The 15,850-nt window shown below is 42.6% G+C and overlaps 1 protein-coding gene across 1 annotated transcript in view; it reads left to right on the top strand.

The window, feature by feature from the left end:
• The window catches only part of LOC122916265 (SLX4 interacting protein), a 180,044-nt gene extending 164,583 nt beyond the window's left edge, over positions 1 to 15,461 (top strand). The window contains 4 exon segments of the mRNA XM_044263454.1: positions 9,214 to 9,314; positions 10,493 to 10,565; positions 10,567 to 11,097; positions 11,099 to 15,461. Of these exon segments, the coding sequence (XP_044119389.1) occupies positions 9,214 to 9,314; positions 10,493 to 10,565; positions 10,567 to 11,097; positions 11,099 to 11,236 (843 nt within the window). The 3' untranslated portion in view covers positions 11,237 to 15,461.
• The last annotated feature ends 389 nt before the right edge of the window (positions 15,462 to 15,850 follow it).

Raw genomic sequence — 15,850 nt, forward strand, 5'->3', positions numbered from 1 at the left:
GTCGTGAGATGGGAGTCTTGGAAAGGGGGTCTTACTGTCTGTGTTCAAGAGAAATGGGAAGAGCTGTTCCTTCTGTGTCCCTGGGCAGAGAGCCAGCTCTGAGCACTCAGAATTTTGAAACAAGACAGTCATCTGTGATGTCTTCTCTCTGGCTCTTCTGTCTTATTCCCACTGGTGTCCAGGGGGTACCATGGGCCCTCTTCTGGCTGGCGCTACCTCTTGTGTGGCTGGATATACATTTACCCACCTGGCTCTTCTCCCATCCTGTCCAGGCCCACACATTGAGCCACAGAATATGTGAGGGGAAAAAAGTCATCAACCTGAATGAAGGGCTAGCAATCTTCCTAGCAGGTGTTGGCATTTTCAACCACAGTTCTCTGTGGGAGGAATTATTTTAGAATGGGGTATCCCGCCTGAGGAAGTTCCCATTAAGTTTCTTTCTGTTTTTTCACAGATATTTCCCTTCTGCTTCTAAACTGAGCACTGTTAACCTGTAATTCATAAATTCCCTAAAATTTAAAGAAAAAGAAATTTTTAGCTTCTTTAAAAAATATTTTATTAACCAAAGTTAAATAACTTTCATTCAGTCCTCAGAGTGGTCAACAAACTCCCCATCATTAAGAAGCACAGGTCCCAAACCTACAAATTTTTTAAAGCATCCAAGTTTCATCATGCTTTGTATGGTGCCAGAGGCTCGACAGTGGGGCCTAGGGGTGCGTGGGACTTATTTTTGGGTTCTCAAGGGTTAGGTGAATGTAAACTGGAAAATCCCTGTGAAATGTGTACTTCCTGCAAAATAACTTCCTTGATTTTTTTTTACTGATTTCATTTTCAGGTTAACATTCTTTGCAACAATTTATTGGTACTTCCCTAGATATACACAGGACAGGTTCATGGTCATCAGTTCAGAATAAAAGAAAACTTTAAAATTTTTATTAAAAAACAAAAACAAGAAAAAACCTACAGTGTTTGCTGCTGACCCAGGCAGTGGCATCAGCAAGGCTGCGCTCCACTTTCCCTTAGAGATCGGTCCTTTTACAGGAAAGCAGAGAAAAGGAGGCTTTGGAAGAGGGACTTGGCCCAGAGAAACACAGTGAAGCAAAAGGTTTATCCTTCGCTGTGGTAATTGGACAGATGACTTGGCCTCATAGGGCATCAGTTTCCTCATCTCTGAAATGGGGAAGGTCGTGTCCTCCTCTTGGCTGTCCCATGAGGACTCGTTTGGTGCTAGTCCCTATGTTAAGTGCTTTGTCTGTGGTATCTCAGTACAGATGTCTTCCATCCTTATCATCTTAGGAGAAGATGATTTCAGTTTATGGTGGAATTCATGAGATACCCTTTGCCCTTTCATTTGACCTCTTTTTGCTTCAGTTCCTTTGTGTCTATATATAGAAATAGATACAGATATAGGTATCTATCTATCTGTAGTTTCTATACATTCTTTTAATTGTTCATTAGTACTCCACCCCACCTATTTTACCCTTTTTATTTCCATGACTTATTCATTACCAAATAATTTAAGAAAACATTAAAAGTGAAATTTGGGAAAGGGAGACCTCTTCCTCATTTTAAGACATGTGGCTTCTGTATGGTCACAGTGCATCATGGTCTAAGATTGTGGTCGTTGTCGGAATTTGTGCTGTCCTGGGCCTGCTTTTCTATAAGTGACTCAACCTTCCCTAGCCTGTCACAGTTCAGAATGCTGATGCTCTTAAAAATCAATGGACATCACACTAAAGTTCAAGAATAACCTTTCTGCCTTATCACAGAGTTTTAAAGAATTGAAAGTGGTCTAGGCTTATACTTTAATACTATTATTTGCTGCCCAAATAAGTTGATAATATATTACTTTTACTCTGCTTTTATTGTTTGCAAAAAACTTGTATTGTTGGCAGGGAGCTGTCACATACAATAACTTATTCAATGCAGCATATCTGAGAAGAGATTGTATCAGTCTTGAACCTTTTAGTTTTCAAGGGACAGGAAGGCCAACTCAAAATGGCTTAGCAAAAAAGGAAGGTTTTTGGCTCATGTGCCTGTAAAGTCCAGACTTCAGGTATGGCTTGTTGACCAGAAGCACAAAGAATATCATCATGACTATTTCTCACATTCTCTGGCTCTACCTTCCACAGTGTTGGCTTCATTCTTCAGCCTGTATGTGGTGGTTGGCTCTGGTAACTCCAGCCCATGGGAACAGAGAGCAGGCCTCTTCCCAGGCCACCTGTAGCTCATGCATCTCTTTGAGACTCATGAATTCAGTACTCTGATTGGGTCATGGGCCTACTTCTGGAGTCTGGTGTAGAGACAAGGCCTCCTAAAATGCATGGATATTGAATAGGGACTAGAGGCAAAATCTGAGTATATATTTCCAGGAAATGAATGAGTGTCCACCATAGAGATATTCTTAATCCTTTTTTCTAGATGAGGAAACTGGTGTTCAGGGAAGATAAGTAGCTTGTCTAGAGCTCACTGCAAGGAAGAGACTGGGTGGGGGCTAGACCCAAGGACTTCCAACTCTTTCTACAAGTTGCATCTCTGACTATGATGGCAGCTGACCCACTGGGCACAGTGCAGAGAGCACTTGACAGAGGCCTTCTCTGCTCAGTTCTGCCCCTAGCTAAAAGCACACTTAATCTCTTGGGTCTCATTGTTCAAATAGGGACAATACCTGCCTGCTAAGTAACTCAGTAAGCTCCAATGAGATGTGGGGAAAAGGACTTTAATGGCGTAAGTTATTTACAAATGCAAGGCAGGCTTGCATTTTCAAAGACCTTGTATGGTTTCTGTAGGCACCAAGTTTTCATTTTACAGTCATGTCAAGAAAATGTGTTTAGCACTTTCCAGTTTCTAAAGTGTGCTTCATACAGCTTGCTGCATTTAAATTTCCCAAACAGTCCTAAAGGACAGATGAGAAACCCACCAATCTGGGAGCTGAGAGATGGGCTCCGGCACAAGCAGCCAATGACTACCAGACCTTGGCTTCCATCTCCTACTTCACTGTGTTCCCCTTCCCCTCCCAGGAGTGTTAAACTGATTTGCTCAAACTCGGGAGATATGTGATCACAAAGAATTCAGACATAGTAACATTTTGAATGTGACATAAAGCTGTGTGTCCTAATATTTTACTATGAGTTACCTCCGTTTAAAATACTCTGGTTGGGTTATGATTTATTTTCATTTAGGACTGACTGAAACAATCAGAGGAAACTCACGTACATGACCATAAGAAATTAGATCTCTAAAGAAGATAGAGCCCGAGAGTACCACATTACTGCATAAGTACTACTGTGAGAAAAACCTTAATGACATTGAAAAGCCTTTTTTCCTGCCTTCTCCCGTTATTGCCTCCCTATCAGGCAGGATATTCTACAGTTCTGGAAATAAGAGTGTGGTGGGATAGCTCCTGTCATCCCTTCTAAATGTAGCTCTGAGGGGTGCTGGGAGCACCCCACTGGGGGCTGCACTGCGATGGTGGAGTGCACCCACAGGGCTCCTCAAGTGACCTGCAGTCTGGTCTCATGGCCCCAGAACCTTCCCCGGCAGTTCCAACCCAGGTTACTACTCATGTCCCAGGGCCTACAGCCTACGGCTTGAAAGCTGAAGCAAGATTCTCCCGACAGAAACCCCGTTTGTCAGATGAATAATGGCACTGAAGGCCATGCTGTTTGTCCATGTCAAGTGAGATCCCTGGAGTATGAGAATAACACCTTCAAAAGTGGCTGACCCTATACTGGCCCCACATGACCACGTTGGGCCATGGAGCATTGGAAATGTGGCAAGTCAGGAGTGATGTCCTGTTCATGTCAGATACATACCAGATTCTGGAGACTTGGTATAAAAATATAAAATATCTCAACATTTTTATATTATATGTTATAATGGTAACGTTATATATATTGGGCTAAATAATATATATTATTGAAATCTGATTTCATCAGTTTTCTTGTACTTTTTTCATTATCTATGGAAAATTTAAAGTTACATGTACAGCACATGTTATATTCCTGCTGGAGATCACTGGTTTCTACTCTGCCTCCACTTCACTCTTGAACCCATCCATCCCAAACGGGCTTTGGGTCCCATTCCACCAAAAAAGAGCCTTTTTCAAGTCACCTTCCATTGGTCAGTTCTCACTCCTAATTGCTCAGCATATTTGACGTGGTTGTCACTTTTAGTGAAAGACTTTGTTCCCTCATGACCTCCTTTCCTGAATCATCCTCATCTTCTTGACTTCTTTCTTCCTCATCCAAACTCACCCCTTACTGGGGTCATCCTGACTGATGACTTTATATACCATCTGCATGGACTTCCCAGCTTTCTGTCCATAGCCCAGACTGCTCTCTTCCTAAAACCTGTGTCTTCACTTCCTACTCAGCATCTCTGTTTGGATACCCAGGAGGACTCTTCAAGTTTACATATCTAAGGTTGATTTCTTTGTCCCACTTCCCCAAGCCTGTCCCTCCCTCAGTACTTTCTGTGTTGGTAAAGGCTAACTTCCTTCACCCACTTTTTTAAACCACAAATCTTGGAGTCATCCTTGAATTTTCTGATGACCAACTATATCCAGTCTATTGACACATTCTGTTGGGCCTCCCTTCAAATTATATTTGCATTCTAACCATTTCTTACCATCACCGGCTCCTAGAATACCCCTTGTCTCTGAGTGGACTATGGCAGTAGTCTTATTACTGGTCTCCCTGTGTCCATTTGTCCCCCTACTGCACCCAGGGTGACCCTTTTAAAATGCCAAGTCACTTTTCCCCTTAGAACCTTCCAAAGGCACATCATAGTCCTTAGAATAAAATATGCCATCCTTATAAAATCCATATGTGATTTGCCTCCACCAATACATACACACACCTGTTACCTGTCCTCCAACCCCTCCCCCTGATTTGCTGTCCTATTTCTTCTCCCCCCAGGCACATGCTATCTTTAGAGCCTTGGTGTTCACATTTCTCCCTGCCTGAAATGCACTACGTTCACATGGCTCACCCTGCACTCAGATCTCTCAGTAAAGCTCATCTTCATACCTACTACAGCATTCCCCCACCGACAGATCTAAAATAGACACTTTGGACATTTATATCCCCTCATAACATCACAACCTTCTGACACATCATATGTTTATTTGTTTCTTGTCTTCCCCATGGGATGGAGACTCCGTGAGAGCAGAAATGTTTTCTGTGAGTCCACATCCTTTTTTACAAGGGCCTGAAAACAGTGTTCGTTACAGAGTTCAGTGTTGCCTGATGGGATGATTCTGCCGGACTCTGCTCAGTTATCAAGTCCACCCATGCCCTGTTTGAGTGGGCAGAAGTTCATTAACTCTGTTGGGTATCAGAATCATTGGGGAGATTGCCTAAAAATGCATCCACTTTGCCTCTCCGCCCTGGAGATCCAAATGCAATAGATTCTGGGGTAGAATCCTAAACATTTTTGAACACGCTCCGTGGGTAATTTTGATGCCTGAGGTAACTGGACCACACTTGGCCAAACACTGTCTCAGTGGACCAGTTTACATTTTTCCCTTGCTCTGTTCTGTCGAGTATCATTCCGTGTATATTAGCAGTGCTTGAATCACCTGGGAACCTAAATATAGATCTCGTATCCCCACCCTAGATCTGGTGAATCAACTTCCAGGGATGGGTCTTGGGAATCTATATTTTTTGAAAAGCTCCCTTGGTGACAGTCTTCCCAACAGCCTTTGGGAGTCTCAGCTGTGTTTTATAGGCTCCTTGAGGAGGATACAAACTCAAGAACAGGTGTCCCTAAAAAGTCCCTTTTTAGGCCGACTTCTCTTCTCATCCTTCACTAACCCAACAGTGTTCTACTCAGAAGTGGTATTCAGTAGGTCACTATGCCAGGAACACCTTGATTTATCCACGGTTTCGATTTGCCTTTGTAACTTAAACATCAGCCAGTCTGTCTAACTACATTTCAGTCCAGCCCATTCTCTGATTAGAGGCAGGAAGCATGTCGTAGCTGCCTCACTAATTCCAGTGGGGATTCTCTTTGCAGTGATTTCTGGCAATAAATTTTAAATGTGTTTCCTAGGTCAGGCCAGGCCCATCACCCATCTTCATACTTAAATGCTCACCTATTCAACCTTCCTTTTGGACTTGTACTAGGGCACACAACCTTAGCCTCAGGGCGCATCCACAAGACTCCACAGCGTCCCTGAGGATGACATCAAGACCTGACCCCTTGCCCTGGGAGCTTATCTGGGCTGCTCAGTCTGCCAAGGGAAGTGTTCCCCTGGATTAGATTCCCTTTGGGGCCTGTGGCCTTGCCCTACTTTTTTTTGGTTATGTCCTGGAACTATATATAGACAGTCTTTACAGCTGGACAGTTTAAAACTAAAATCAAAGCTTTGCCAAAAATCAAAAAGTAAATGGGTGGGGAGTAGAGGTGGGCAGGTGATGATACTTGCAGAATGTTATTCCTTTTCTAGACTCAGAGCTAGTCTCTAGGTTGAGAAGAACCACCCATGAAGGCCCAAAGAGAGCCCCTTGGTTAACCTATTTTCTCTTCTCTCTTCTTCTCTAATTTTCTTTTCTTTTTTAGTGGTATTTTGAGATTTAAAAAAAAAAAATTATTTTAGAGAATGAGCAGGGGAGGGGCAGAGGGAGATGGAGAGAAAGAATTCCATGCGGCCTCCCGGCTGAGCACGGAGCTCAATGTGGGGCTCAGTCCTGGGACCCTGAGATCATCACCTGAGCCAAAATCAACAGTCAGATGCTTAACCGACTGAGCCACCCAGGCTCCCCTTGGTTAACCTCTTTCTTTAGTAACCGAGTCCCCATGGAGTGTGCACTCTGGACTTTGGTTGGCCAACTGGTAACCTTTTTTAATATATTGAGTTTGTATGTATTCTTTGCAAAAGATGTCCAGGTCATTATTCAAGGCAGAATCTAAAAAGGAATAGCGTCATTTAGGTAAACCCAAGAAGCACTTCAGAGCACACACTGTCTTGTACCTTGGAGTTTTGCCTCTGGATAAGCCACAGATTACATTTTGGTTCCAGATGTGAGAAGCCATTAGTAATTAGGACAGCTCCCTTGGGAAATCCTGTTCCCAGTCCCTCTTCGAGAGAATCACTGCTTCCTCTGGAATATTTGTTTGGGGGGCTCCGGAGGCTGCGATTTAGTGACAAAGGGGAATGAATTGACCCTAGAAAAATAAGAATGAGAGATTTCTAATGAGATCTGACAGTTCAAGGACTGAAGAAAGAATCTAAGCTTTTTTTAAATTTTCCTGCCCACCCAGTCTTCATACAAATGTAAATATGCCTCCTTCAACAAATTGCCAAATGTGGTTTTGATTTGTAAGCAGGAGACCCTGCCTTGCCGGTTTCTTTTCTTTTTCTCTCTTTTTTTAAATCGAAGTCACAGGTTTTGCACTTGTTGAACTGGACATATCCTTCTGTCACTCCATCACGTTTTCTGTTGTCCTTCTCCTTCCAAGGACATTTTCCCCCATTGTTTGTGATCAGAGGAATTTGGGACGAGAGTCAATTGTCATGTTTCTTAAAGCAGTTTTTGAAGTTCCCATAGGAAATACACAGTGCTCTTTAAACTGAGTTTTAAAAAATAAATAAATAAAGGCAGAGATTGGATCTAGTATGAGATTTGAAGAGTGTCACTATCGCGGCATCGTACTTTATGTGGTCTGCGCAGTATCCATTGTTGTTATTTATGACCCTGTCTGCCTTCCATTGTGGACTTCTTCAAGCCTTGGGGAATTTACATCATTCCTAATAGCAAAAGGCTTTCTGGTTCCCACAGAGTTGTTCAAAGCCTGACTCATGCTCCTTATGTTAATTGTTCAACTCTGAAAATACAGCACTTACAGGGTGTGGTCTTAAGGGGAAAATCTACTGTACTTATAGGGCATGTTTAGAAGTGTTTCACACATAAATCTGTCTCTCTCTCTCTTTCTCCTTCTCTCCCTCTCCCCCTTTCTTCCCCCTCTCGCCCCCTCTTTTCCCCCTGCCCCTCCATCTCTCTCTCTCTCTCCTTTAACTTTAAAACTGGAGCTCTGTTTGGTCAAGGGGAGAAAGGTAGAAGCATCAAAATGCAGTATAATCCAATAAAACCTACAATATCCTGTTCACTAACTCTTAAAACTGACAGGTTATAACTGGATATGATTATGAGTGTCATTGATCCAGGTCTGAAACCATAGGCGAGATTAGTAGGAATTGAAAGCTTGTACTCTGTGGTGTGGGGCAGTGGTTGTACAAAGGTCAGAGCACTGGTCTTTGGGGCTCCCTGGCATCATACTGATGGCTGCTGTCTACCAGGTGTTCTGGGATTGCCATTGCTAAATTCCAATGTGAATCTAAAGCAAGGGACCTACTGATAATTTCCCAGAATTCTTCCTTATGGCCTCAGCATTTTACTGTGGAATTTGGTAGAGAAGGGCACTTACTCTCCCAGGAAATGAGAACAGTTAACACCTTGTCTGGATTATCTACTTGCTTAACAAAAAGGAAATAATTCCAAAACTATGAAGTAGGTTAATGGTGGCAAAGATTGGGAGTTTTTGACGTTTTAGAAGTACTTCTGTATGACGCTTCCTTGGGAACATGTAAGGATAGATAAACAGATAATCTCTGAATTAATGTAAAACTGTGGTGGTGCTGTCAGTTTAAGAAAAAACTCCCAGTTTTCTGGTAGCCAGGAACCACAAACTTCAGTTTTCAAAGTACCGGTATTCAAAGGCCTTAACTCAACTCCTGCAACCTTAAGTATTGCAAAGGCCACGTTCTGTATTTTTTGTAAATAGAGAAAATGTGTGGAATTCTTAGGCTAATTAGGGTGTAGACCATGGTGCCAGCGGGTCTCTCTGGAAGATCGGCGCTCACACACATGCTGCTGCCTGGCCCCGCGATGCCGGCTTCATCACACTCGGCCCCAGAGATAGCAGATACTGGCCAAGAGTTCCCAGAGAGTTTGGATCCAACATCCTTTCTCTTACAGACTTGGATGTCTGTGGTGCATATTAACATATGAACTGTGTTGGGTAGGAGTCCAGAAAAAGTGACCATTTACCCAAAAGTTCTAGATTTTAAAAAATTCAAATAGCCTGACACTAAGTGGTTTCATCTAGTCTTCATGAAAATCCATTCACTGGGGCATTCAGAGTAGAACTGTTTTTTCTCATGTTCAGCTCATAGATTTCTGGTTGAACCTTTGTTATCTTTTGGAGTAGACGGAAGGAGCTCTCCATGGAGCGTCTGATTATTTTGCTGAGTGTGCGGAGAGTCAACTTCCTCCCAGTGCAAAGCGCAAGAGAAATGCTCTGAAAGAAATGTAGGTCTGACCAGTTTTCTTTTCCTTCTTTTTAATTCTGTGTGTGTGTCGGGGGTGGGGGGTATGGGTATGTGACATGAAATCTGGAATTCAACAGGAGTTTGTGGAAATTAATCACAAAACCCCCTCTGGCACCAAACTTACCCTAAATCCCATGTTTGCCCTTCTGCCTTCCTGACTGTCTTTTGCATTCTGGACAGTGGGGAGCAAGTCCTTGCCTCACAGGTGTGTTGCAAGGAGTAATTAATTACAAGTGCTTTGAAGATGAAAAGCACCTGTTTGCTGGTGTGTTTCTTACAACTTTCCAAGGGACTACAGACCCATCTAAAAAAATGCATTCCTTTGCTGAAATGCAGGTTCCGATTCTAATATAATTATGATAAACCTCAAGCCTCTGATTAGGAACAATAAGAACATGAGTAGTGTGTGTGTGTGTGTGTGTGTGTGTCTGTGTGTGTGTCTGTGTGTGTCTGTGTGTGTGTTTCCAGACTAAAGCTTAGCCAAAGTAAATATTTCAGCTTCAGTGTTACGAGTTTGGTGGTTTAAGAAATTTCTTCGCTATTCACAAGCCTGCAAATCTGTGTTGAAGTCAGTATCTGCAGTCTCTCGATTCTCCCCATGCAGCTCCTGCCCTGCCCTTCAAAGGGAATTTTACAGTCAGAGTGACATTTGCATTGCCTTTTGTGTGTGCTATAGAAAACGTGTGTGTATGTTTCTACAAGCACGTCCTTGTCACGTGCGTATGCGCACACACAGCCTGTGCTTTAGATGTATCTGATCATTTATTTCTGGGGGGAAGAAATCAATATAAAAAATTTAGGCAATATTGACCCTTCACATCTGAAACACCTGCCTGCCTTAGTTAAACGAGATCCATCATAACTCCAATATAACTACATTGAAAACCCAGTGATCAAGAAACAAAGCCTGTCCTCATGTATCCTAATAACAAATCCTCATTTGTTGGAAAATGTGATGGCTATCGCTTGATCCAGTCTGAATGTAAACATAACACTTATGGATTGTTCTAGATTTGCCAGGGAGGTAAGGGAGAAGGAACGGTAGCACGTGCCTCCTTTTCTAGGTCTGGGAAACATGACATGTGGTTTAGAAATTGGAGGACAGCATGCCATTACAGCTTTACAAAACAAAACCCAAAAAATTTTTCTTTGTTTTAGGGTGAAAAGAACTGAAATAAACAGCAGCATTGTGAGCAAATCATGGAGCAGAAGGGACATTGTGGGAGCAAATCATGGAGCAGAAGGGACATTGTAGTGACCCAGTGATTGCAGAGATAGCGAGGAGGAGGGGTGACAGTCGGGCTTCGGCCAGTCCCCCGTCAGAGTCCACGGGACAAGCAGAAGATTACATAAAGACAGCCGACAGCCACTGGGGGCTTCCTGTTCAAGAGCTGGAAAATGTTCATCAGACCCAGCCAGAAGACACTAGTGGCCAGTAAAAACCTCATCTTGGGGAGTGGTTAGAGACAGGCCTTCTAAGCAGGAGCCCTGTCTGTAGCTGTGAGTCAGCATCACCAGGTCCAAAACAAAGTCCACAAAGGGCCAGAGCACAACAGAAATGCAGGAACCGCGGCTCTGCAGAAGACGTCGACCACCACAAGAGAGTTTCTCTTGGAAGTGATCAATTAGTCCCAAGAGAAATCGTAGTAGAAAAAAGCAAAGCTTTCAGGGTTTTGCCAGCCTCAGAGCTGTCAAATCCGGGGTTACTTTTGAAACGAGGTTTGGCAAAAACGGCATCTAATGAAGAGTTGCATGTTTTGGAAAAATCTCTCCTCCGGACATCTTACAAAATATCAGCCAAGGCAGGCACAGCAGACCAGCTCAACCACAAACACTGAAAGATTATCTGCAGTCCGGGACAGCCCAACCAAGAAAAGAAAGAAGTACGAAAGAGGCCACTAACTTACTAACGGGGATTGCTGAGTTGTAGTTGGGTATGTAATGGCTGAAGGTGCGGAAAGAGAGGGGTGTGTGCGGCTGTACCAACGTTGAAGGAATTGGAATGATTATTTTGCATGGAAAATCGAGCTCCATGTGAGGATTCTTTTTTAACACATTCATCTCCGGGAGGCTATGTGGTTTTTCTAACAACACTGCCACTTTCTCATGATACTTCTATAACTGCCTTCAGAGTCCTTCACCTCGTCAAAGATGACCCCCTTCTTGAAGGAAGTGCACAAAGAAACCAATCGTGTGCCTTCATGACTTATCACTGTGCAGACTATACAATGGGCCACATGAAGACAGTGCTGTATCTGGGGGGACAGTTTCTCCTTCTGTTCCTCAGCCTGAGTCGGGCAGAAGTGAAGGAACAGGCTAGTGGTCCTCAACATCTGGTTCTGGGCCCCGCATCACTGTCTGAAAATGTGTTAGAAATGCAGACCTTGGGCCCCACCCCAGACCTACTGAATGAGAAACTCCAGGCAATTCCAAAACATGTTCAACTTTAAGAACCACTGGTCTAATTGAAAACTCCCTGCTGTTTGTTTCCTCCAGCCTGGCTCCCAGGGACTCCAGCTCATCGGCTGAGGCCCGCTTGTGGTCAGGCACCCCCTCGTGTTCTGTCAAACTTGTAAAACACCTGAGTTTGGCATCTGAGCTGCTCAGTTCCTGGCTTCTCCACAGCTTGGTGGCTGCAGCACCCACAAATCTGTTACCTACCTAAGAAGTGCTAGAAGTTTATGGGTCATTTGGCCCAGCGTTAGAGGGAGACTGGAGGGAGAGGCTTGCTCTCTCTTGTAGCCCAGGCGTGTCCCTGTCCCAGCACTTGCCCCCAGCTCTAAGATTTCATTTAGGTTCAGGAAGGATTAAAACCCAAGGGGAAATCAGTGGCCGAAGTTTCCAGTTTCCCAGTTGGAAGGCGTCACAGGCAGTTTGAATTTCAAAACAGGAGCCTTCCATTTGCAGTATGACCCACGAATGTCTCCAGTGGGCCTGCTGAAATGTCACCGAGTGAATCATAGCAATAACTTATTTTGGATGGACACCTACTAAAGATTTTCTTAACCCAATTTCATTCTAAAATAGGAGAAAACCCATATTCAAAGGCCACCCATCAAATACATTTTTTTTTTCTCCTCAACATTGTGTGGTCCTTTGAAGTAGCACCTCCCTGGTAACAAGGAAAATTAAGTATATTCCCAGAGTGTTGGAGTTAGCAGAAAAATGACCCAGAAAAAGTCCAATGAAATAAAAGAACATGGAAACAGAGAGAGTGTAGGTGGTTCAGAATGCTTAAAACTAATTGTGGTTTTGTTTCTCCTAGCTCATTCTATGCTGGCCTGTGACTCCTTTCCCACTTGTTAGGGTAAGACTCCTTAAGAGGCAACCATGAAGTTCAGTGTTGGTCACTACTCCTAGCCGTGAATGTAGATGCTATTGCTTTGATGTTCCCCAGGCTGCCTGGACACCTGTCCCCTTCTCATGGTCCCAGACTCACCACCCCGACCAGGAACATGGCCCTGCCCATCAGTGTCCTTTCCTCTTCCCACAGGTTTTTCTCTGCTCTTAGCTGATTCCAGTTAAAGCATTCTACAGGAGAAGAGGGAGCCCGACAGAGTACTAACCACAGTGAGTCGAGTTAGTTAGTTAGTTAGGGAGCAGATTGTATTCATCCAGTTGGGGTAGACAGCACAGAATGGAAATGCTCCACGGGGGGCCCCTCTCTTCGAGCGGCAGCTGTTCTAGGTGTGCTCTTCCCCAAAGACAGGGGCAGAGTGTGTCGCTGAATCTTCTTCAACATTATTCTTGGAACAGTCTAAATAGAGAGGGCCCACATAACAACCCAGGTGACCGGCCAAGAAACAATAAGCTCCCAGAACGGAGTCTTGATTAAAAAGGGCAGCCATAAAAATAAAAAATAAAAATAAAAAAAGGGGCAGCCATTCCAGAACAATAGCTGCTGCTAACCCAGAACTGGGAGGTGTTTGCAATGGAGTCGCCAGAGAAAAGCTTTTAATTGAAAAGTTTTTTATTTCATTTGTTAACCGGGGCCTGCACAGTGGGTACAGCCAATCTTGGTGATTTAATGATTTTCTCTCAAGAGCAGCCTTGGCTTTAGAGTTTGATATATTTGTGGAAATAACAATTGCTGTGACCTCAGAGGGAAAATAGCACCTGTGGCTGTAGACTGATAGGGTCTTCCTCACAGCCCACATGCACATGGGATTGTCACAGGATTAACGGAGGGAACAGCTCTCCCCTTCCGCACTGGGGCATGTGTCTGAGGAATTTTGCCTTTAAGCATTTTCTTCCACATGTCTGAAAAACCCCCGGATCTCTTATTACTTGAGTAGTTGTGCGATTCTTTGGATGTTTGAAAGTACAAAGGGAAAAATGGCTGCCAGGTTTTATTGTTGCTTATTAGCTGGGAAATGCAGAGTTCCCTATGACTGGGAGTGGTTTGTGTGTTGACACTCTTAATAATCTTATTAATTCCACATCCGAAAATCTGAGAGGCTGTCAATATTCTTAGTCAAAAAGAACAAGTTCTTCAACCACTTAACTTAATAACCCAAACTCAATTTATGCTCAAGTCCCTAAAATTCTGATGCTTGGGAGAAATGTGGATCCACTTCTGTTACTGTTACAACTTTGAACTCCCTAACTTTCTCAATGTCATGGCTTCTAAGTCACATCCATGTGCTTTCAGATGACTTTTTAATAGATTGATGTTGAGTTTTGTGTTTTTGTTGTTGTTTTTTAATGTCTCTAAACAAGAAATGTCTGAGGACAGGCAGTGCAATTTTTCTTACACTTTTTTTTCTTTGCCACTGGAGGTTAACTGTTGTCCAGATATGCATATAAATTCTTAAATGCAAAGGAGCAGCAATTTGGGGATAGAGGAGTGAGTGCTATAGCTTTTTTATTTAGGTCAAAGAAGTAAGAAAATGTATTTCATTTTATAAAAAGCAAGAATCATTAAAAACGCTCTAGTTTGATTTATGGAGAATATAGCTTGTTTCTTATCTCAAGATATGTCTTAGGGACAACAGTGGGATCACAGTTAATTGTTTGCTTCTGGTGTCGTGTTTGGATTTTAGTATGAATTGTTTTGTATCACACGGCCTTTGATTTTAGCAAGAGTTTGGTGAGGGCAAAGCACAAAAGGGAAGGAAACCTCTGTGCCCAAGAGAATGGCCTGGGATCACAGTGCTGCCATTCCCGGTTTCCTTGAATTCCTTCTTGGCAGGCCCCACTGTCCTATTTCCACAGAATTTTAGTGAATGGCCTTCCTTTTGAGGTAACAAATGCCTTTCCTAAGAGCCAAAAATCCTCTCTTCAGCATTCCATGACTTGAATATGGGAATCATTTTTAGTTTTCTTCTTTGCTCTTATGAGGAAATATCCATGCTTATTTTGTTAAGATGATAGAGTTCATTCCTTGTTGTTGAAACACTAATGAATTAAAACATGGTAGAGCAAGTAAAAAATCAAAATTAAGCTGATTTCTGTTAAGCAGTTTAAGATCTTCCTTAAGTAAATTAAGCATTGTAAAATGAAGTTTAATGCAGATAATTACTCAGGACAGAATATGGATCATTGGTATTTCAATTTAATGATATAATTAAATTCTCAGAAATCTACAGAACTCCTTCTAATTTGGCTTCTATATTTATTTAAGAAGACAAGGAACAAATACCTGTCAGTGTGTGCACTTACCAGAGGGGACTTGAATGTCTGAAATTATTACCTTTAATTATGGCTGACTACTCAATACTGGAATTTTACCACATTCAAGTAAGTTTTATTATGCAGCATAATATTACCATGTATTACTTGATAATTGCTTTTAGAATTGCTTATCAAAAATCTTGATTTTTTTTTAATTAAAGAAGAATCAGTAAAACTATATTATGACCCCAAAAACATCTGATCAGGTGACCATAGATATGGATGTGAGAGAATCTCAGAATAAGTTTTATTAATCAAAGTAGGAAGCCAGACGCTGCAGCCATCACCAGGAGAGTTCTTTCTCCCCATCGCCTTTATCCTGTCGTTTGTTTTGTTTGAACTACTTCAACTACAAAAGAGTTGAACATGTCTGAAGGTACATGGATCAAAGTAGTATGTAGAGGAAACAAACCTGCTTTAAATATAAAAAGGAAAATTGTTTTAAAAAATTAAATTAGTGTGTATCACTTTCTCTAAAGCAAGGGAGTTCGCCCCAAGGAGTATATATTCAAAATGCCCTTTTCTGAACATGCGATTTAAAATTACATTCTCTTAGAGGTTTTTTTCCTCCTTGAAACAACTCTGTGGTTTTGAACTCTATGTTAAAATAATCCCAAGGAGCTCTGCTTCTGAACATTTAGGTCTGGAAAACCCTGTGTGAGGTGTAAGATTCCGGGGTGGTCTTTACAATGCAGATATGTTCCTGTTTCTTCCAGTTGTGAGCTAAGAGAGATCCCTCTTGTGAGAGGTTCAAGTATGCAACCTTGACTCCTTTCCAGAAGAATCTTGATATTTCCCAAGTGGACTCATTTCCATTTTCTGAGTGGATCTAGTCCTTGTTCG

This window comes from Neovison vison, chromosome 8 (assembly GCF_020171115.1).
Source record: "Neovison vison isolate M4711 chromosome 8, ASM_NN_V1, whole genome shotgun sequence".
NCBI classification, from domain to species: Eukaryota; Metazoa; Chordata; class Mammalia; order Carnivora; family Mustelidae; genus Neogale; species Neogale vison.